Source organism: Pseudopipra pipra, chromosome 3 (assembly GCF_036250125.1).
Source record: "Pseudopipra pipra isolate bDixPip1 chromosome 3, bDixPip1.hap1, whole genome shotgun sequence".
Lineage (NCBI taxonomy): Eukaryota > Metazoa > Chordata > Aves > Passeriformes > Pipridae > Pseudopipra > Pseudopipra pipra.
Genome location: NC_087551.1, coordinates 70,614,238 through 70,636,202, shown reverse-complemented (window position 1 = coordinate 70,636,202; position 21,965 = coordinate 70,614,238). Strand labels below are relative to the sequence as shown.

General features: G+C 42.0%; 1 protein-coding gene and 1 long non-coding RNA gene across 23 annotated transcripts in view; one reads left to right on the top strand and one right to left on the bottom strand.

Annotated features, from left to right (window-relative positions):
• Positions 1-697, bottom strand: part of LOC135411776 (uncharacterized) — a 50,032-nt gene extending 49,335 nt beyond the window's left edge. For all 4 annotated transcript variants that reach the window (XR_010429308.1, XR_010429309.1, XR_010429307.1 and 1 more), the window contains exon 1: positions 574-697. This is a non-coding gene — a long non-coding RNA (uncharacterized LOC135411776). The remainder of the gene's footprint in view (positions 1-573) is intronic.
• The window catches only part of LOC135411772 (uncharacterized), a 22,652-nt gene extending 687 nt beyond the window's left edge, over positions 1-21,965 (top strand). Inside the window, exons 2-3 of one of the 19 annotated variants that reach the window (XR_010429291.1) lie at positions 551-16,406; positions 21,419-21,965. Coding sequence is in view for 2 of the 19 variants with exons in the window: in XM_064649823.1 (XP_064505893.1) it covers positions 551-1,280 (730 nt within the window). In the remaining 17 variants the exon portion in view is untranslated. Of the gene's footprint in view, positions 1-550; positions 20,807-21,418 lie in introns of those variants that run through there. The other 18 variants (XR_010429294.1, XR_010429305.1, XR_010429303.1 and 15 more) reach the window with 18 other exon arrangements.

Genomic DNA, 21,965 nt, shown 5'->3' with positions numbered 1-21,965 from the left:
TATTAACACGTTGTGGATACGGGAAAGAAACAAGTCAGAAATATTTGGAGGGTGTGAAGCAATAAACAGTAACCAAGCAGAAATGTTTTACGCAACACTATTAAGGCTTGACAGCAAAGTAGATTTATGCATTCTCCTTTCAAGCTTGTAAGCTTGGTAACAAGTGAAATGGGTTAAATTTTCTGAGTTTGGAATGCAATTGATTTATGCTTGTTCCACGATGCTACGCAGCTCTTAAATGTACGAGCTCTTGCGGCTGAAAGTCTGCTTTTAGGACAGGCCCTGCAGTGACAGGCTGCGGCATGGCAGGGAGAAACCCAGGTAATTCTGGCGGGGCAGCGGCTGGCGATGCAGGACCCAGCAGGTATCCAGCCATCCAGCCAGCCCGCCTTACGTAAGGACTTCATTTTCGTTAGGCTACATCTCGCCGCGCGAGGCACAGGAGAAGAGGCTATTCCATCTCCCGGTGCAGCCCAGTCCCCTGTGCCAGGCCCAACATTCGCATCCTCGCATTTTTTAATTTATTTTTTTTTTTCTCCTTTCCGAACAGCACATCTACACAGTGGCGTTTACCTATTCGCTCGCGCCGCGGCTGCCATGCAACCTATGTGGGCGCCCGGTTGGCACAGCCCACGTTCACCGGAGCGATGCCGAAGAGGAAACCCCCGGTCCCTCTCCGGGCGATAGAGGCGCGCTCCGGCCGGCTCCGGGCGGGCAGCTCTCCCTCCTCAGCGGCGGCGGCGGCGGGAATGCTCCGCTCTGCGGCCAGCGGCGGGCAGCGTCCATTGCAGCTCGGCGGGTCCGAGTCCGGAGTCCGAGGGCTCCGGCAGCCAGCGGGGGCACCCGGCCCCCACTCCCCTAAACACCGCTGGCCAGGTGCGTTTATTTCTCATCCCGTCCGCTTCCCACAAATCCACCGTCTGCGGCCGCCGAGCCCCGGCAGCGGCCCGGCCAGCCCACGAGGCACCACCGATCGCGCTCCCCTCTCTCTCTCTCTCTCTCTCTTTTCCAGCTCTTCCCGAGGAGGAAGGAGCACGGCGGGGCCGCTCGTCCCGTATTTCACCGCCCCGGAGACGCCGCCACCGGAGCGATTAAAACAAAGCGGAGAACCGCCACTTTCCACACTCTTCGCGCACCGAGTAACGCGGCTGGCTACGGGAGCTCGCCTAGCAGGGACGAAAAACAAGGGGGGGGTAAAGGAGGAGAGCCCACCCTCCACCCCAGCAGCCCCCCGGCTGATGCCCGCGCCCGGCGCACCCAGCGCTGCCCGGCGCACCTGACAGCCCGCCGCGCCGCGCTGTATTTCCCTCCCTTAGCGACAGGGGAGGGGCGCGCCGGCCGCGGCGCCGCCATTGGCGGAGGGGAGCGGCGCGGCGCCGCCATTGGCTGCGGCGGCGGCCAATGGTGCGCGCTGTATCCGGGAAGCAGGAGGCTGCGGAGCTATTTAAATCCTGCCCGGTGATGTCAGCGCGGGCTCGCGGGGGGGTTCGGGCGGCGGGGCGGGCGCGCCTGTCAGCCCGCGTTAGGCACAGCGCAGGGCCGGGAGCGGGAGTGGCCCGGCACCTGCCGAGCCGTCCCTGCCTTATGGGACCCCGCAGCGCCCTCCTCCCCTTCCCCGCGAACTTGTCCCGGTGGCGGTCCTGGAAGATGCGGGTTAATTTCGGGGTGTTGGCGAGGGGCGCGCTGGGAGCGCCTGCCAGTTGTGCGAGCGGAGCGCTGAGCCTGCTCTCGCAGAGAAGGCGAAAGGGCAGCTCTCTGCGTTAAAAACACTTCTGCGGCTGTCCAGGGGGAGAGATACCTTCACTGTTCTTTATTTGCACTCAGTGCCTTCCCATAGGCTCGGTGACGTTGCCCCTCAATTCAGGGAGGGCACTGAGTTGCTGGAACGAGTCCAGAGAAGGGCAATGGAGCTGGTGAAGAGTCTGGAACGCCGGTCTTATGAGGAGCAGCTAAGGGAGCTGGGGATGTTCAGCCTGGAGAAGAGAAGGCTCAGGGGTGACCTTATCAGTCTCTACAACACCCTGAAAGGAGGTTGTAGCCAGGCGGGGGTCGGTCTCTTCTCCCGGGCAACTAGTGACAGGACAAGAGTACAGTCTTAAGCTGCAGCAGGGGAGGTTCAGGTTGGACAACAGGAGGAACTTCTTCACATAAAGGGTGATTAGACATTGGAATGGACTACCCAGGGAGGTGGTGAAGTCACCGTCCCTGGTGGAAAGGCTGAACGTGGCACTTAGTGCCACGGTCTAGTTGCCAGGGTGGTGATAGGTCATAAGTTGGACTCAAGGACCTCAGAGGTCTTTTCCAACCTAATTGCTTCTGTGAATTTCATACTTTGAAGGCACACGACTTGCCTCTTGGTGTCCCAGGGTTGCCTGAGGTTGCCTCAGGGTTTGATCCTGAAGGACTGCCACAGGTGGGAATTCCCAAAGTGGTTTAAAGGTGCATGTTTGGGCCATGAAGCAGACCAACAGTAGCTATAGCCACCTGGCTGATTTTCCTCTTCCATTTCTGATTCTGGTCATGGCAGGTCCTGTTCTGTGGGTCTCAGGGAAGGCTTTTAGATACTAAAACCTGATAGATGCTACTCATCACAAATGTTCTGTTTTCTATTGTCTTCCCAGCACAGCAATCACAGATGGAGCTGAAATGGTGCTAGGTTACAACAGAAGAAGAAGCAGCCAAGATCAAAATGCTCTGGTTTGTCTTGGCAGAAAACGTAAATTGTGCTGCACTTCAATATGCTGTAGACCTGTCTGGAGCTCATCTGGTAGCCTGATAACGGCTGAAAAGTGGGATTAAACTTGAGTTGTTTGACCTGAGGCACGAAATCATCCTGCCTGCAGTCTAACACCCAGTACCCTGATGGTTGCACAGTTCTTTCCCTATCATGTGACCCAAACTGATCCATCACGTGACCAAAATGCAGGCATCTTCCTTTACACAAAGGTATGTCACTCCTGATGGGAAGACCCATAAACATCAGGTAAGAGACTGCAAGATTTTCTCAGTTCTCTGCAGATGGATGTGTGCCGTGACGATAGATTTTTTTTTTTTTTTGCCTATATAACTACATGCATTTTGGTTGTCTTAAGATGTGTGTTCAGCTCTGTGGCTGCAGAAGGGCATATGGTGTGGTGACATGTGGAAGTGATTCCCTAAAAGCAATTCTGTGATGTGGTAAGCTGAATACACAGGAGGTCACTGAGCGGAACATTGTTGGTGCCAGAGAAGATTTATGATGAGGAAATTGGGACAGGAAGCCAGGAGCAAAAAGGCTTCTGACATCTAGAGGACTGAAGATCTCAACAGCTTCCCAAACAGGAAAGTGGGAGCACACAGCCTATGTTGTTTCATGATGAAGCTTCATAAATTCAGAGTCCTGGTTGGTATGAGAAGCCAGGTTTGACCCAGGACTTGACAATTAAAGCTGGAGGAGGGAGGGAGGTGGTATCCCCAAAGAAGGATGAAAAGCCCTTACTGTTAAATGTGAAGAAGCTGTCATTGAAACCATGTTTCTTTGCTGTGGCAGGATATGGCAACAGAGGTAGGGGAAAGCAGGGGAAGGCTCATCAAGTAGGTGGCTCCTGTGAGGGTAAGGGATGGCATGTTATAACTTGGGGTCCTCAAGATGAATCTGATTTTCTTTTAAGGATGTTCTTCCACTGAGAGTCAGATGGAAGAATGCGAGAACCCCTCTCAGGAACTGACTTTATGTGCCTTTTCAGTCCCCTTTGCATTTCCTTGTTTTCCCTGTTTGGGAAGCTGCTTGGAATAAAGATTAACTCACTACACTCAGTGTGTTGTTTATGTATTGTATTTGTCTGTCAGTGCCATAATCCAGATTTTCTGTGAGTTACCAGCAAGGCTCAGGAATAATATTTTTTGTTGTTTTAATTGAACTTTTTCCCCATGGTCCCTGGCTCCGTTACTTCCAGGGTGTGATGCTGTAAAACGTTGATGCTAAAAAAATAACTCAGAAGCAGTTAATTGAGGGAGATAAGGAAAGGGTTTAATTGTGCCAAGGCAATAGATGTTACAAGGCACGCGCAGGCTGTGCCTGAGATGTTACATTTTATAATACTATCTGTCCAATTCCAAGTGTGTCCACCTCGTAGCCTTTGCTCTGGTCCACCTCGGGTCCACCCCCTGAGAATTGGGTCTGGGGGCCTTTGGGACCACCTACTTCATCATTCTTATCATCCTCAGAGCACAAAGGGTACATAGTCACCTAGTCCTTGACTCTGTTCTGTTGTTCAGGCCTAGATATGAGTGTTCTCTAAACAGTATAGGCCTTGCCTTGACAAGAGACTAAACATTTCTACTGGATTCGGGGGTAGGATTGGTATAGGGTGCATGGAATGGGGTAAGAGGGTTAAGGAATGTGCAAACTACTTGTACTACAGGGTAAAGGAATGAGGGCTGCTGCTTTTAAAATCTACTTCCACTACTTAGAAAACTTATAAAGCTTACAAAATTTAGAAAAATAAAAAACTAATAGGGGTTTAAGGCATCAGTGACTTGGGGAAGTTTTGCCTTCTCTAAAATATCAGATCAGCATTAGTGAGAGATGAAAAGTTGGGCAGAGGTGTTCATGGTGGTCCTGCTCCTGACTCATGTATCTTGCTCAAATGTTTGGAACTAATGATTGTATTTGACTTCAGAAGAATTTTTTCCCTAATGTGGGCTGTTGCATTTGGAGGGAAAAAAGGGAAGGGGGAGTCATTCACCCCACTTGACAAGATGGAACATGGTTCACTTTGTAAAATGAATTTGAGTGTTTGGGAGGCAGGAACTGCTGGGCTAGATGAAGCCCTTGCCTTGGAGCAGTATAAACTTTGTTTGTTGGAAGGGGAGGGGGTGTTCATATATGTAAGTGGAAGATGAATGGATCTTTTTGGACTTCACAGTTATGGCATAAACTCACTGGAACAGAAAGGAGTGTGAAGAGTTCATATGGTCCATCCCACAATTTCATTACCATAAAGCAGGATCCAATCTCCCCATCTCTTTCCTGGTAAATATCCAAATTATACGAATAAGGGATGAAATTTTATAACCTCCCCAGGCATCCCTTTGAGTGCTCTGCTTTCCTTAGGTTAGGACAGTCTTCTACTGCCTCCAATTAGAAACTCCTTATGTGCAGTTTAACTCCATTACTTCTTGCCCTACCCATTTAGAGAACAGGTTGTTCCCTTCCTTTTCACCACAGAATTTATGCTTTTGAAGACTATCGACATGTGTACCTCCAGTCTTCTTTTTTTTATTTTTATTTTTTATTTAAGGTTAACCAAACTTGTGATCTGTTCAATTTTTGATCATCAGTAGTTTTTTCTAATTCTCTTCATATGACCCTGGGAGACAGCAGTTCCTGACCCCTCCTCACTTTGTCCTACACATCTGTTTAAGAAAGGTCTGGAGAAAGGCTAGTAGTTATGCCAACATTTCCTCAAAGTCTTATTTTTTTTTCTTGTAAACAACTGTGCTGAAAGAACAAAATTAATGGCAGGTGAAATTTGCAGCCCTGGGAAATGAGCATACACTGCAGAGGAAGATGGATGGATGGTGCTGAAGTGGTGACGTCAGCTCTAAAGAGAAAGATAGGGTCAGCTGGGTGCAGCTCCATTGAATCAGAAAAAAAAGAACAAACCCCAAATATTAGGATGTTTAAGGAAAGAGGATGTTGGATGATGAGCAATAAAATATTACTGTAAATGATACTCACTGGAAATCATGGTGTGTTGCAGCAGCTCAGCTTCATAGTTTTACAGGGTCTACAAAGATTGCAGTTAAAGCTGGATAAACTGAGGTGCAGAAAAACTAGGAGGCATGTGAATAACTGAAGCTCAGACAAGGCAGAACTCTTCTGGAAATCTCCTCCTAGTCTCAACTCTGCTTCATTCTGGCCAATCTTTAAAAATCGTTCCTGCTTCATACTAGTGATATGTAATACTGTCATTTTGCAGAAGGGTCTATAACACTGTCGAATTCAGCTGAATTCAGGCTACAAGAGGGGGTTACTGTAGTCCTCTGATTTAAAATATCACTGATAAAAATATTCTTTTAAATGTTCTGGTCAGGACTAGTGAAGCTTTTCAATTTTTAAATGTGTTTTATGTGGAAAATCCCTCTGTTAAATAATTAGCAAACGCTTTGAGCATTACTGCATATTTTATATTTCATCTTCCTGGAAGAAATGGACGGTTCTGTTGCTATAGATTAACTGCAATTTATTTTGTAATACTCTGACTGCTGGAAGAGAGAGACTTATTAGTTTACTTCTTTTACTTCTGATTATTCAAGGAATGGGGTTGGACAGAAGGGTTTAACCATAACTTTTCTTCTATTCCCAGTCCCAGCAGACATTTGAGTTCACAAAGAAAGAAATCTGTACAAGCTGAAAATGTGAAAACCAGAGACTGAGGGGTTCAACAGTATGAAGGATTGCAGGGCTGGATCTTATTTTCTTGGCAGGCACTGGCTACTATGGTTTATTTTACCTTTGACATAGCCTTATTCCACATTTCAGTGTATTTTTTTCTTAGGCAGAAAAAAAATAAATCATTTTTGCAGCTGCTGTTGTGTGAATTAGTCTTAGATACCAATGGACACTAATTGTGTTTAAATTAAGAATTTGTCACAAGAAGCTGTTCAGATTTAACCTTTTCTTCGCTGAAATGGAGTTACAAATTATTTTTTTCATGGAATGAAGGATAAGATCACCTTTTAATTTGTTTTGATGATCAGATCTTTGTTTTTTATGCTCTTTGAACAGTAGGTTGTGTCTGAAGTGTGGCCTTGGGTCTACTGTGAGTATTTTTGTACATCTCAGGGTTTTTAGGCTATACCAGTAGGCCTCAGAAAGCAACGCAGCATGGTAGCTGTCACATCTCTTTTCCTAGAAAGTTGTTTTGTCCTGTTTTCAAGACAAACTTTGAATTCTGAGATGGTTTTGTATCCTTAGCACTTCAATTGGCAGCACAATTTGTGAAGGAAAAAAATGCTTCAGTATTCATGTGTTGGACCTAATAGCCCTCCTGGCAGTCAGTGGGAGGCTTTAGTATGCTAAAAGATGCAGTCTTAGGCTGCAGCAGTCTTTCAGCCTGAAGAAATTTCCCTACATTACAGAATACAGGCAAATGTTGATTCACCAAATGTGCCTACAACACATAAAAGTTCTCAAAGAGCACAAGCTAACTTCTGAGTTTTCTCCTCTGGTGTAGCACCAGTAGTTCAGATGTCTAAGCAGTCACCTTAATTTCGCAGCCCTGCTTAGGTGGCCAACCCAGTTTGTTTTCTAAGCTATTTTATACAGAAAGCCATTACCTGCACATACTGTCTCTGAATGCACTGGGGCTCAGGTGTATATTTTGCCCACATCAGTTCCTTCCACAGTGTTGCCTGGTTAGCACTTGCAACAAGCATCCTGTGCAGCCTTTAGAAAAGTCTCTTCCAGCTTGCTGGAGACAAACATGGAGGATGCTGATGACATCAGGGAGTATAAAGAGGATGGTTGCAGTGGTACTTGGTGGTCTGTTAAGGGTCAGATCCCTAGTCAGGCCAACAAGGATTGCAGGGAAAAAATGAAAGGCTTGAGTAAAACTACTCCATTCTGGCAATCCAACAGGGGAAATACGTGTTTCCTTGCAGCCCTGCTGTGGCTTGCAAAAACTCTTCCATCTCCAAAACAGTGCTGAGACTGATGCCAATGAAAATAACACGCAGAAACATTTTTTAACATTTGTGCCACTCATTTGCAATTCAAATATGGGGAACTCGTGTGTGCTGAAATGAAGGGTGCAGAATAGAACAGACCAATCTGTTTATGAAGACTGGAGGGTTTATTTACCATCACTGAGATTTAGAGGTTTTTTTTTTTATGTTATTTATTGGTATTTCTAAAATGCTGTTGAACTGTAGCTTTCCTGTTGTGATGAAGCTGAATGACTAGCATCTTGATACTTTTGTTAGTAGCTTGGGAGCACATACCAAAAAGCAGAGGACACCAAAGAAGGCTGTAAGAATGTGTTCAAAATAGCATAAGGAGGAATTTTATGCAGTATTTCCTATGTACAATGTTCCTAAGGCAGTGTGAAATTTTACTTTATTCTTTCATGAAACATCTTTACATATAAGACAAAGTCTATTTTTTAAATATTGGCTTGTTTGGGCAACTACTCTTAGGTTTGGGATGAAGTATAGTGTGATGTGATATCATGTAACTATGTAATATTAATCTCTGCGTAATTGTCCATAAAGGACAGGGAACTTAAGAGGAATGTCCTTTTACAAAAATCCTCGATAATGGAGGGGGAAGCTTGTCCACTGAATTGCCCAGTTTGTGGATTATTTTTGTTTTTAAAAGTTATCTGTCACTTTTCAGTGTTGCCTTTTTCTCCTCACAATCCAGAAAAAAAGACTATTCAATAGCTAGCATAAAATTTAAGTCCAGAGGTGACTCTTACAGTAAATACCAGCATGACATTTGATATAAATTCTTGCCTAAAATACCTGTGATAAAGCTTAGATCCTATAAGTATGTATATGTATGTATTGTCCTAGAGAACGATCTAGGTGGGGGTTAAGCACCGTGCTCCAAAAAAGCAAATCCACGTAAACCACTCTTCATCATCTGAGCATATGCAGACACCTACCATTTTTGTGACACTGTTTTAATCCTATGTGGAGTGGCTTCATGAGGACAGCTGCATCTTTAGCATACATGAAAGCTTACTGAGCTCAGTACAGGGCTATTTCCAGCTAAGAATGCCAAACAGCAGAGACCGTTGTTGTCCACCTCTTTCCTAATGGCCGGCTAATTACAGGATAGAGAAGGACTTACTGAGGAAATCAGACATTCAGCACCCTCAGACAACAATTCTCACTTATTAGATGACAGATCTCACTGGATGAGAGTGGAATCATGACACATCCTCTTCCATGGTTTTCAGAGTTGATTTATACTCTCTGCCATGCTTGCATGGGTCTGTTTTACTTTCTATAACCACTTAAAATGCTATGCTCCTCCGGTTTCTCTGGAATTTGTGGTTTGTAGTAAGGAAAGGGATAATTTTAACACAAGAACTGAAATCATGCCTGACTCCTGAGTAGACAAAGAAAAATATCTCTAATGCTATTTCCTTAGGTCTTTAACTTCAAAGATAAAAAATGTACATCTTTGCTCTGGTACACATACTCTCTACCTCAGCTTCTCTTGCATCCTTTGAATAATTATTCTGTTAGGAGTTGTAAGTCACACAGTGCTTTTCAATTCATAAAATTTAGCATACAGGAGAAGTACATATCAAATTTAAGGACCAAAATGGAGTCATCAACCACTCACGAGGCAACACTGGCAAGAAGGAGCACTCACAGCTTCTTGTCCTGAGCAATACAGAACACCAAGCAGCTACTGGGTTAACTTGTCCTAACACAGAGCAGAAGCCCCTGGAGTGAATCCAGCATTGCTTATCTAAGAGCTGTGTCCCTGTGTTTGATTAGTGTCCTGTTTTGGTTTTGTTTTTCCAAGGGAATCATAACTCATTTGCACAATCCCTAGTCCATAATGAATACACCTACTGGGATTTATAACAGATAAATTAAAGGAGATGTGCTCATGAGACAGCAAAGCACGCAGTAGTAGAAAGGGTAAGGAGTACCCTTTTCATTCTGTTGGATAAGAATGGTCACTTAGAGCAGGATCTAATTTTAATTTCTAAGTTATCTAAATACCCACATCAAAAAAGGAAAACAAAGAGAAAACAGGTCATTATGGGCAGACTGGTATCACAAGTGCTTTGGTATCTTGCTTTTGTATGTTGCATTCAGTACCTGGTAGGTTACATACAGCACCAAAGTAGACAGGATTTATAAAGATGTCATTAAAGAATGTCATTAAAGGCTGCAGGAGACAGTAAAAAAACCACCTGGTCCCACTTAATAACTTTCCTGAATCTTACATGATGTTTTTCAGTGTAAGCAAAACAAGGACTGTTAATCAAGTGGCAAGTCAGCTGCTGCTCAGAAAAAGGGGTGCAACGCTGTATGACATCCTTAAAAAATAAGAACCAAGAAGAAGTTGTGATCTGCTGCGGAGAGCTGAGGGTGCGTGTTGGTCTTCAGATTAATTTAGGTAAATTTAATTTATCAGTAAATCAGCTATGATAGGATGTTGGAGAGAGATAAACAGGTTGTAAGTGTGGATGGGAAAAATATATACACAGCAAAACAAGCTGGTTGGGTATGTGGAGAAGCGTGTTGCTGGAAAATCCTGTGAGACACTTCATACTAGCTGTAGTATCATGTATAAACTTGTGTCACATGCTGCTGATCAGGCAGAATTCAAATGCTGAAGGGACTGAGCTGTGGCAGAGTGTCTGGCTTTGTGTGATTGCCAAACAACCCAGTATGGAGCACTTGGTAGCATCTTACTATCTATCTTCTGCTTCTTATGACTATATAGTGCTGTTTCCTGGCAATTTTGAGTTTATTTGAAGGGCTCTGGAGAAGGGAACCTGACTGGCATACAGCACTGGAATGGACACAGCAACTGCTGGACGATGCAAGAGGATTCATAGGGGAGGAGAAGAGCAGAAAGCAACAGAGAGAAGCAGAAGTGAACAAGCACGGAGTGTAAAGATGGAACAGAGGTGTACCATTAGGGTATAGTTTAAGATGTTACCTAGGGATGGAAGGACCTGTGGGAAGCTGAGGAGTGTATCAGTGTTCTTTGCTTAGCATGGCAGATTTGTTTATCTAATTCTTTTATCTGTGGTATTTCTAGAAGTAATGTGCAAGCTGTACTGCAATGTAGAGACAAGCAATAAAGGCAGTTCAGCTGCTAGGATCTGTAGATGCTGATGCCTGAGGTCTCTCATAGTCTGGTATGTGGCCAGCAGGAGAGGATGAAGCATAGTAAAGGAGAGGAGAGGAGAGCAGTAGTACGCTTGGTTTACAGCTGTCAAACAATAGTGTTTCTTGTTCGGGAATGAGCTTGGGTTAAAGCTCTTCAGACCTATTTGCCTAGGGCAAGGCTCCAGGCTGGAATGCTGTTAGGAATTTACAGCTTAAAGCTCCTTGGCAGCAGTTGCCATTTTTCAGCTTTTGTGGCAGTGGAGCAGATTCCTGGGAATGGTAAGGGAAATCTCAAAAGGTATTTGTGAGACACCTGGGAGATGCATGTAGGGATGGGGAGGGAGTCTGGGAGAAGTCAGCAGGGTGTCATGGATCTGTAGCAGACCTGGCAAGGTGGAGGAGGCTGTACTCAGTTTCTTTCCCTCCTCTCAACCCGTTCCCATCTTTTCCTCCCCAGGGGTGGATCCTCATGTTCTTGGGAGTTTGCAACTTTTGTCCAAAGTCCGTGACTGTCTCCTTCCCACTTTATATCTGTCTTCCTCTATCAAGTCAATTTTACCTAGAAAAAACCCTCCTTGTGGCTTTGTTGTGGCCTCTAATTATTCTCTGCTGAAAAGAAAACAGTGTTGGTGTGTCTTCTGTTACAGAACAAAGAGGGGGCAGAAGGTGGGTGAGGACTATTTAGGCCGAAACAGCAGTTTCTGTCTCCCAAGGCAAAGTCCCTTACAGTCTTCAGCTGCCTCTAGTGAGCTGATGTCATGTGTAGTCACACTGATGTCAGAAGCTCGCAGTTCAATGTTCATTATCTTCCTATGTAGTTGTCAGAGATGTATCTTTTGTCGGGTAAAGCAAAATCAGCAAGTGTTATGAAGAAAACATGATTGGTAGAAGTAGCAGAACTAACCTAATACAAGAATACTTGCCCATGTTATACCCATCATCAAGCAACACTTTAGAATAGACCACCAACCAGTAAAGATCAGCCAAACTGAATGGTGCTCTCTACCTCATAAAACTCATCTACCTCAATTTGAAGGGCAGAAGCAGAGCCCTACCTTCAGAGACATCTGAGACCAAGCTTGTGTAGCTGGAACCAGCACAATTAATGTTACTCCTGATTACTGACAACCACTGGTCCTGTCAGCAAGGAAAGGGAAGTAGAGATAGCCACTCTTCTGTAACTTTGTAGTGTCCTTTGCATTATTAATCACCCTTTAACAGAGGTGATGAATAGCCACACTCCTTCCCACATATCCAATTATTGCATAATAATTAATGTTTGCATTTAGCCCGTCCTGACCTAAACCACAAGATGCTGAAGTCTCTCATGTCAGTTCAAGACTGCCTTGTAGGTTTCTAAACTGGGACCAATTAATGGTAGGTAATTCCTGCACGCTCTCTCCAAGCTCCTCTCCCAGTTTCTACTCCTCCCTTTTTAAGTCTGGTTCCTAGTGCAGTGCTGGTCAGGCAGGCGTGGCTATTGAATACATCAGGATCATAGCTCAGTGGAAAGAGACCTGATAGGCACACTAGCCTCTTTTGTCTCAACACCTTTAAGTGTATATAGAGGCTACATTTATGCAGCTTTGCATCTAGTTTAGATGAGCAACATTTAGTTCCTAACTAAATGTACATGGATGGAATAAGACATTTTTCTCTTCATTCCAGATCTGTTTTCTGTCCAAACTAAAATCTTGGCCAGTTGACCTATCCACCTCATTGATAATTTCCTCTGTCTCCTAGCATAAATAAGCCACAGCTGTATGTGTTTCTTGCAAGTTATCCTGACTTAGATGACTAATCAGCTCTTCATTCATGTATTACCTTTGGTCTTCTCAGGGTCCTAATATCCATGCAGTGTATAAAACTGGATGGTTCTTCCCCTCAGTTATCCCTAAAATAGTTCAGTCTTCTTGAAAAATTGAAACTTATCTGGACTTGTCTCATCCCATAGCTTTATTAATGAAAGACTGGTTTCAGGTGTTGGAGAAGCTCTTTGTTCTCTCTCCTGGTTTTCGAGGAAGCTGGTTCCTATCTTTGCTCAGATAATTCTTCCATAATACTTTGTCTATCTGAGTTTCAACTCATGCTTCAGAATTCTTTCTTCCTCACTAGTCTTGAAGGTCTGAATTGTCCTTTACTAACATGCAAGGCAGGCCATTTTAAATGTTATCCTTCTTTCAGTCACTCTCCAAAACTATCTGTCAGGATAGGCTTGTCATGGCCGGAGTTTAGTTGCAGAGATTCTGGGATTTACACTCATTATAGTAGCCACACCTCTCTGCATCTACCTCTCTTTTTCCTAATAATTAAATTGCAAAATCTCTGTGATCAAGAACATTGTCATACTGCTTTGTATTTAGAGTAATTTCTATTATGATTGGTTTATCATTCATGACTGGAATTCCTATGTGTTACAGAAATACAGATTTTTTTTATTTTATTCATGTATTCATTTAAAAATACCATGTGGTTTTAGGGATTACTTTAGGAGATTTTAGTGCAATATTCCTGAGAGGAAATGTAAAATGTCAGTGGTTCGGGATTCTATCCACAAAATTGTTTCTCCATTGCTCAAATTGCCATGGAATTCTTCTTCTTGTTTGTAAAACCAATATTCTTCACTTTTAGTGTTTATGTGGACCCACACTACAAGATCATAGACTGGATCAACCTTCACTGCAAGAATGCTGTGATATTAGGACAGAGCAGTTTCAAAACCTCAGCAACTGTGTATTCTTTTAGATACTTAAAGTAATAGATTTTCTAAGCTGTATAATCTCACCAGATTCTTAAAGGACACCATCTGTCTGTACCACTACAAAAGTCCAAGTTGGCCCTCCCCCTCCCAAAAAATGCAAAATGTTTTTGAATCATAACTGTTGAATGTATTTTCACAATTTAAGAAATTTAATTATGTATTTGAAGATGAAAGAGCATTAACAAAACTGAAAAAGCAGAGTATGGGAATTTTCATCCCTAGACCTGATAGGAATGTGGAATTTGAGCAATGTTTGTCCTTTATTCCCTCAGCTCAGGAACACCATTCTTCTTGCACTAGGGACAAAAACATCTCTGGATGTACCATGGGAATAACAAGGCAGGATACAGAAATTAAATATTTATTTCTGACCAAGTCCCACTCCATTTAGTGCTTTCCCAAATTAAGAACATTACTAGCAGTAGATCTGATGAGCTTTCTCATGAACCTTCTTTCTACTGAACTATGACTTTCTAGTATCCTGCAAGCCCAAAGGACACAGCCCAACTGTAGGCAGCCAAGCTGCATCAGGGCCTTATACTGACAACCCTAAAAGATGAGAAGAGCTCAGTGTGTAGAGGAATCTGAGGCTCCATTAAAACCTTATTGCATGTTACTGCACATTTAAGATGATCTACAACACTCCATCTGGCTGAGGTATGCTACAGCCCACACATATATGGGCTTGTTTTGCCAATGAAAACCCCTTATATTCTTGCGTACTCCCATTATTGTCCATCAAAGAAGTTTTGTTAGTATACTCAAAAGTGTTCCCTCTCTGCAAGCATCACTCACGCTTTTATTTATATAATTTAGAAGTATAAATGTTTGCATATGTGATTTAAAGGAAAGGTATATATATATATACACCTATAAGAAGAAGAAATGAGAGATGAACCAATATTTACAGATAGTCCTAATGCAGAACCCCTTTGTAGGCAGGTGGGAAGAGTAGTGTTTCTTTTCATGACTGAAATCACAGAAACATTTACGAAGTAGAACAAAACTTTTGTTTGAATGCCTATTTTCTGTATCCACACAACCCCTGAAAGCTCTGCTAAGGTGAATTTCAGTTCTCATTCTGGATTTCAGGAAGATGCTGAGAAAAAAAAGTCCCACTCAAAATGTCTCATCTGATCTTGCTGGAACTGGTAGTTGAATGGGCAGAGTTCCCACTTGTCTCAGCTCTTCAATAAATGTATTTCTTTTGTACCCATGATGGCACAAGGAGCCATTCTCTATAAGTCATGTTGCTGGTGAGAGAGGCTTCCCACACTCTCAGAGATTGTAACTCCATCTCCTTTCTCAACGGTATCATTAAATCTTACACTGGTGTGGTTTTTTGTGGAAATCCCTCATGCACATAAATGAGTAAAATGATAATGATAGCAAACTGCCTCAGGCTCAAGTATCAGGATGCAGTTTCACAATTAGCCTAGGCTGGTCTCAGTCCATTTTGCTGTATCCTTCCCCTATGCTCCACACCTGCCAACAGCAGAAGTGGTCCTACAGTTACACACAGACAGATCAGCCGCCCTATTTGGCAAAACCAGCTGATTTGGAGAGGGGATAGTGTTTGTTTTCTGCTTAGGCAGGTCCCTTCCTTGACTATATAGCCCCATGAAAGCCAGTACCAATACACAGCAAGGGGGCAGGGGCAGGACATAAGGTTGTCCGTATCTTTAGCAGAAATGCAGATAACTTGTTAAAATCTCTCACTAAAAAAACCTCTTAGAACAGATTGATAAAATTGAATTGTGGAAATTGCCAGGACTTGACAGTATCTATTCTTGAATTCCAGCATAGCTGAAATATGAAATTGCTGTGTTGCTTTTTGTGGTGTACCACTTGAATTGGCTTGGGTAACAGAAGAATTGAAGATGGAGGCTTTGGGATATTTTTGGTAAACATAAGCCAGTATGGCTGATTTCTGTACCAAGAAAATAAACTAAAACTGTAACCAAAACTGGAACTAGCATTGCAGTAAGTGGCTAGAATAAGAAGAGTCAATATAGCTTTATGAGACAGAAGTTATACTTCAAAAATCTATTAGAGTCCTTTATGATGAGTGTATGAAAGCAAACAAGGAGCTGAGAGGGGTCCAGTTTGGTTTTCAAAACACTTTTGACCAGGCCCCTCAGTAAAGGCTCATAAAAAATTAAGTTTCTGATGAAGGAAGAGACAAAATCTGTGGTTTAGTAATTGTTTAAAAGCTATGCAGCAGTGGCTAAAAATACAACTGTTTTCACAACAAAGATTTGTTACAATTTCACTATTATTGGTCTTTTATTACTAAGTGATGCTGAAAAGGTGAAGAATATGATACAGTGATGAGGCTTACTGATGACTCTAAGTTCTTTGGGATACTAAAATCAAAAGCCAGCTGTAAAGTATTGCAGAAGGACACTACAAATTGCTGAATGAGAAAAAAGCTAGCAAAATTAGGTTAACTTAAACAAATCCTAACTTTTCCGTGCAGGCTAATGTTTTCTGAACATCACTACCATTCAAGAAAGAGGCCATGGAATCATTTTGACCAGTTTGATTAAAATAGTCACAGTTCAAAGGTAAACCACAAGGAAGGAAACTGAGATTACGCAGGAAAACACTGGTATAGCACTCTACTTTTCTCTATCTTTTTTTTTTCTAGGTTACAAGGAGGAGCAAAAGGAATGATCAAAGTTGTGAAACCTTTCCATCTGAGGAGATAGTAAATGAAAAGTAAACAGACCAAGATGTTTCTATTTGGAGAAAGGGTATGTGAGAGGATACTATGGAAGAAATCTATAAAATGGTGAGTGGTGTTAGGGCAGATAGCGAACAGTCACGTACAGCTTCTCACAATAAGAGAACTGAATGGAAGTCTGTACAATTTTTGTTTGGCAGATTCAAAACACAAGGAAGTAATTTTTCCCATAATGGAGAACTGAATGTAGAATACATATAGTGTTATGGTAATAAAAATGGGAATGGGTTAAAAAAGGAATCAGAGTAATTTTAGAGACAAGCCTATTGAAGACTATTATGCAGTGGTCTAGAAAGAAATCTCCAGCTTGGAATTATTGGGAGTTACAGGATATGCCCTGGAAAGGATCAATCTGTATGTCTGATGAGCTTTTCATAAGCACCTACAATCGGCCACTGTGGGGAAAAGGGAACTGAGCTATGAAGACCTTTGGTCTGGCCAAGTACAGACTTTTTAAATTCTACTTTCCCAATAGAGTAAATGACTTTATTGAGGGTTCTAATATCAACCACATAATTTGAGGTTAGCACAGGTAAAGGATATTTTAGATGTTACATCTAACTTGATATTGCTTTGATTAACAGCTATGAAATATCCAAAGGGCATTATTTGGCATCATTCAGGTGTCATTGGTCTTATGCCATGAATGCAACAAAGTTATGTATGAAACCAGAGCTCTTTCTCCTGGTAAACACCATGCCATATGTTTTTATCAGGCACTAATTTGGAGGAGAATTAATCTTAAGAAAGTTATTACGTTGGAGTGTCCTAGTTATGTCTAAGTATAGAGCTGGGGGCTTCTTCATTTATACAAATATTGCTAAACATTTAATTTCAGATTCTCAGTCTGGTGGATAATAAAAAATGACTACCCACCAAACTTGTAGCATTAAATGGAGACTTTATTTTTGGCAGCTCATTGGAGAGGGATTAATATTACTGGAATGGCTTTGTTTCTCAGCAATGCCTCCTTAAGAACAGCTTCCTCTGAACATATATTTCTATTTTATTGAGAAAAGGAAATACAGTATTAGAAATCAATGTTTTTAAAGGGTAATTTAAAGAAATCTAATATTGGCAGATGCTGAAATATTTTCAATTTAGAACAAATAGTATTTCTGTCATCCAGTCAGCTTTTTAAAATTAGACCATTACTCCTTGATAAGTTAATTACAAAACAGAAAGAGACTCAACCAATCTAAAAAAGTGTTATTAATGAAAGTATAGAGCACATGTCTAAAAGCTGCTTTTACTGATTTATGGGTGAAATTTTACTTTTCATATGAAAAACCTTGTCTCAAATGTCTTAAATCATAGGGAAAAATGCTCAATTTTTCACCCTATCACAACTAATTTTTTACACTGGTACACTGATGGACTATTGTTTTTCTGTGCTACCATCCATTATAAAAACTGACAGCATCATAATTGAAATTATTTAAAATATGGTGGATTTAGATAATTCTTTACTTCAGTATAGATATGACTACACAAGAAATGCTGCTACTGGAAATCGCTAGGATGAGTTACCAAAACGGAATTATTGCTCAGCAGGCCATACTCCTCTGGGGGTAGGAAATGAAAAATACCATAAATTCCTTTGAAATGCGGAAAGATAGGAGGAATGGAAGGAACATTTTTTGCTGTGTCTGAGGCTTGGTCATCTTTAGTCAAATCTATGTGCTCCAGGGCAGATGCCCAGTATCACAGACTGCAGAAGTTTCACGCTGCACAGACACTTAGGCTCCATGCAGACATGAGAAGCATGGAGTAGGTTGCAACTATGAGTTGAAATGTCTCCAGGTCCACCAGCTGAATCCTGGTCTCATTAAAATCCCTGGTAAGTCTTTCAGATCAGTGGAGTCACAATTTCACCCCAAGGATTTTGGGTAAAAACGAGTAAAACTCACAAAAAAAATTACTGTGGATGATTAGCTTCATAATATCTGCCCATGGATGTCTCTGTGCTGCATGGCTGCATTTTGTGCTTCTTGCAGTAAGAACCTGCCAAGGTGCCCAGTGGAAATCCTTCCTGGTTAGTGCTGGGGTCTGAGCCAAAGCCGTGTCCGGTATCAGTCAAGCAATTTAACAATATGAATAGTAGCAAGCTAAAACCCAGACTAAATGCCCTGCCTCTGAGTAGTTTACCAGTATAGAAACTGAGCCACAGAGGCAACTGGTTTGGCAATCTCTTTGGGAAACTGTCACTTAGCGGTGTGTGATGACTGGTAAACCCACTTCAACTAAAATCCTATTTAGCCTCAAACGACAGGAATAAAATATAATGGAAGACGAAAAGGTTTTAAACCGTACTAAAAGTATCAACATACATCTTTCTTACAACAAATGTTGCTGTCCTAAAGTGGACAGGCAGATTTAGCCTTTCCAGATACTGTACAATTCCATAGAATTTCACAGAACTGGTCAGTCAACCACAGAAAAAGCCTGGCCAACTGCAGAAAAATGGCAGAGATAACAAATCTGGTTATGGGAGATGTTGTTTCTATGAAACTGTAGAATATCTGAAAAGGCTAAATCTACTTGTCCACTTTTTGGGGTAAGAAAATATATATTACATTATAAATATATTGAACAGTACTGGCCCTAGAATTGAAACTGGAGGAGCACTACTGGTGATTAAGTTGCCAGCCAGGTATAGCCCCATTAACTGCAACCCTTAAACTGTTGGACACCAGGTAAAATCATAAGAAATTTAAAGGAAAAATGTTTGCAGGAGATTTCTATACTTCAAATACAGAAAAAAAAAAGCATGGGATAGAGCAACCCCCTCCAGCTTTCAGTATATACTGTCCAGTGGTAAATCTAAGAACCTAGAACTTTTGAAAAACAGGTAATTTTTTAATTACATGTGAATTCTCCTTTATACAAGGCCATATTACTCCTCACATCAATACTATCTCAGAGATAACAACCGCCTATAAATTGCAATATCGCTCACCTTCCTAAATGTGGAGGAAAATTTAGGCAGACACTAGGCTTTGGCTGTACGCCTCCACCCCCTCCTTTTCATGAACAGCAATACAGGTACCACTGAAAAGTTTGTAACTTTATACTGTTACATGAGAATAACCCAGGGACACAATTATCTCCATTATCAGAAAGTATACAAGTGCAGTGTCCAGCATCATCTCCAGATGCTTAGCCACATCTCAGGGGACACTGTAATAGGAGAGCTAAGTTTGACCAGTCTGACCATTTCTTTAGAAGTTGTATAGCAGGTGATATCTTTTAGTATGTATACCTGCAATTATGAAGGTAATTAAGTGGCACATTCCAGGGAAGCCCAAGGAGCACCTTAAATTAAATCCCTGAGCCTCACAATGTTATTGTAATTAGCTGTCTGTCTTAGTAGGGTTTTTTTGTTTATTGCATCTACCCTGCGTGCTAGGGATGAAAAAACATAATTTGACACAAAATATTTTAAATGGTTTATTACTGAGATGAAGGCTTATTTTCATTTTTCCCAGACCACATGTTCTTTCTTTCCTTTGCTTTTAATTACAAATATTCACAGCAGTGAGAATGTTTAAAACTTGAGAAGATATTTTATTGTTTATTGCTTGCAAAAGAAAGTAATGATGTTTGCCCCTTCTATTTAGAGGGAAAACCTGTCTGGTGATGTTTGTTTTATCTTCACCTTACAAAGTAACATAGTTTAAATACCCTTAAGGACAGGCATGTTAGCTCTGCAGTTTTGATCTGGGTGTTTTCCGAACACCACTAATTACCACTGTGGAACAGTTTGTATTTTGATATAAATGAACTCCCTTTCTTTAAGTGTGAACTTCTAATTTCTACAGTGGAAAAAAGGAAGTCAGAAGTTCTAAATGAAAAATAAATATAAGCTGCATTGAAAATCTGACTAATTATTTATTAGTTCACATTAACATGCATTAGGGAAGTTACTGGGAGCATGGCAGCAGCATTTTGAGCCCAGGTTCCAGTTCTGTCCCTTGCCTTGTGGCTTTTCAGCAGCAGTTTCTTGCTTCATGGTGGAGCAATGTGCAAGGTCAAGTGGGACTGCATTTGACTCTGTATTTATCATAGTTATTAATGTAGCAGCTCAAAAGGTCAAGTGACTTGCATGAAATTCTCAGTTTTTATTTGAGGAAAAATGTGTCTCTGGCTCTGTGCTTCTGGAGAAAAGATGAAAATGTAAATGTACAAAGGCTTAAGAAGTGAAAGGATACTTAAAAGTCATTAAAAGACACAATAAACATGAAGAATCTTTGATCTGATGTTATGATCTGGGGGATGAATTCATGATTTTTGAATCAGGGATGGGAAAGATGAGGATGGACAATAGAAAAAGGGGTGGAGCAATCTTCCAAAATACAGATTATTTAAACAGCTGTTGTCACATGTTTAAAACTTGTGAAGATATTTTATTGTCTGTTGCTTGCAAAATAAAATTATGAAGAATCCAAGCAGTGTTGTAGACTATGACCTTTCTGGCTGTTATCTGACTTTAGTCTGTTGTAATTTTACTAACCAATAACTTGACACCTTGTGGTGGTTTGAAAAACCTTTTTTGAGGTTGTAATGGTTTGCCCCACTGATAATACTCTTACTGGACCAATCAATAGTCCACGTGCGCCCTACGGAAATTACATGCACACAGAAATGGAAGAGAAGGTAGTGAAGATAGTTTAGTAGGTAGGTAGCCATGATCTGAGCCACAAGGAGGCAGGGGGCCAGTGAGCTCCTCTGGGGGCCAAGGACCAAGGGCCCCCAGACCCCAGCCGAGGCCATGGGAGACTCAATATAGTGTCAAAGCTGGACCGGTCCTGTAATCAAGAGCTGGAAAAGTTTCCTTACGGTCAGCAGCAGCAGAAGACACTGAAAGCAGCAGCGGCGCAGTCCTGAACAGAGACAGCGATGGCTAAAAGCCAAAAGATAGCCAGCAGCAGAGAGATAAAGTGAAACCGCCCTGAAAGACGCAGAGATGTTCCTGCAGGAGGGAGAGCTGGCAACAAAACAGAGGTAAATTCAACAGAGCTGTTTTGGGGTAAGACTGTATTATTTTCCCAAAATCATAGACTCTCTGAAGAGGAGGGGTGGACTTCCAAACCCTTTGGGAGTCCCGAAATGCAGCAGCAGCTAGAGAGAGGGAGAAAGGAGCTGAAAACCTGGAGTTGTCCTGAGAGCTGAGCCAGGACGGAATGCGGAGGAGGTGGCTGTGCCGTCTTCTGCTACTGTTGCTGTTTCTATCAAGCTGTTGAGCTGGGACAGAGCAAAAGAGCGTTGATAAGACTGAACTGAAAGCTGCCTTCAAAGTTCTAACCCAAGAGGAGTGAAGATCTACAAGGAAATCCCCCGAAGGCTCAGGCTCGAGGTTGAAATTTCCACAAAGTAAGAACAAAAATCCTGACTACCACACTTAAATCTGCTGCCTCAGGAAAATGAAGGACACTAACCAGTGCCACAAAAAAACTGAAATGAAGAAACTGTGGCCTGAGAAGTGACAGAAAGACTTTTTTCTTCTTGGACTTTTATTGAAGAAGAGGAGAAATTTAATTTAATGTAAATATATATGTGGGTGTAAATAAACCTTTGTAAATATTTTCCCCTTCCCCCAATAACAAA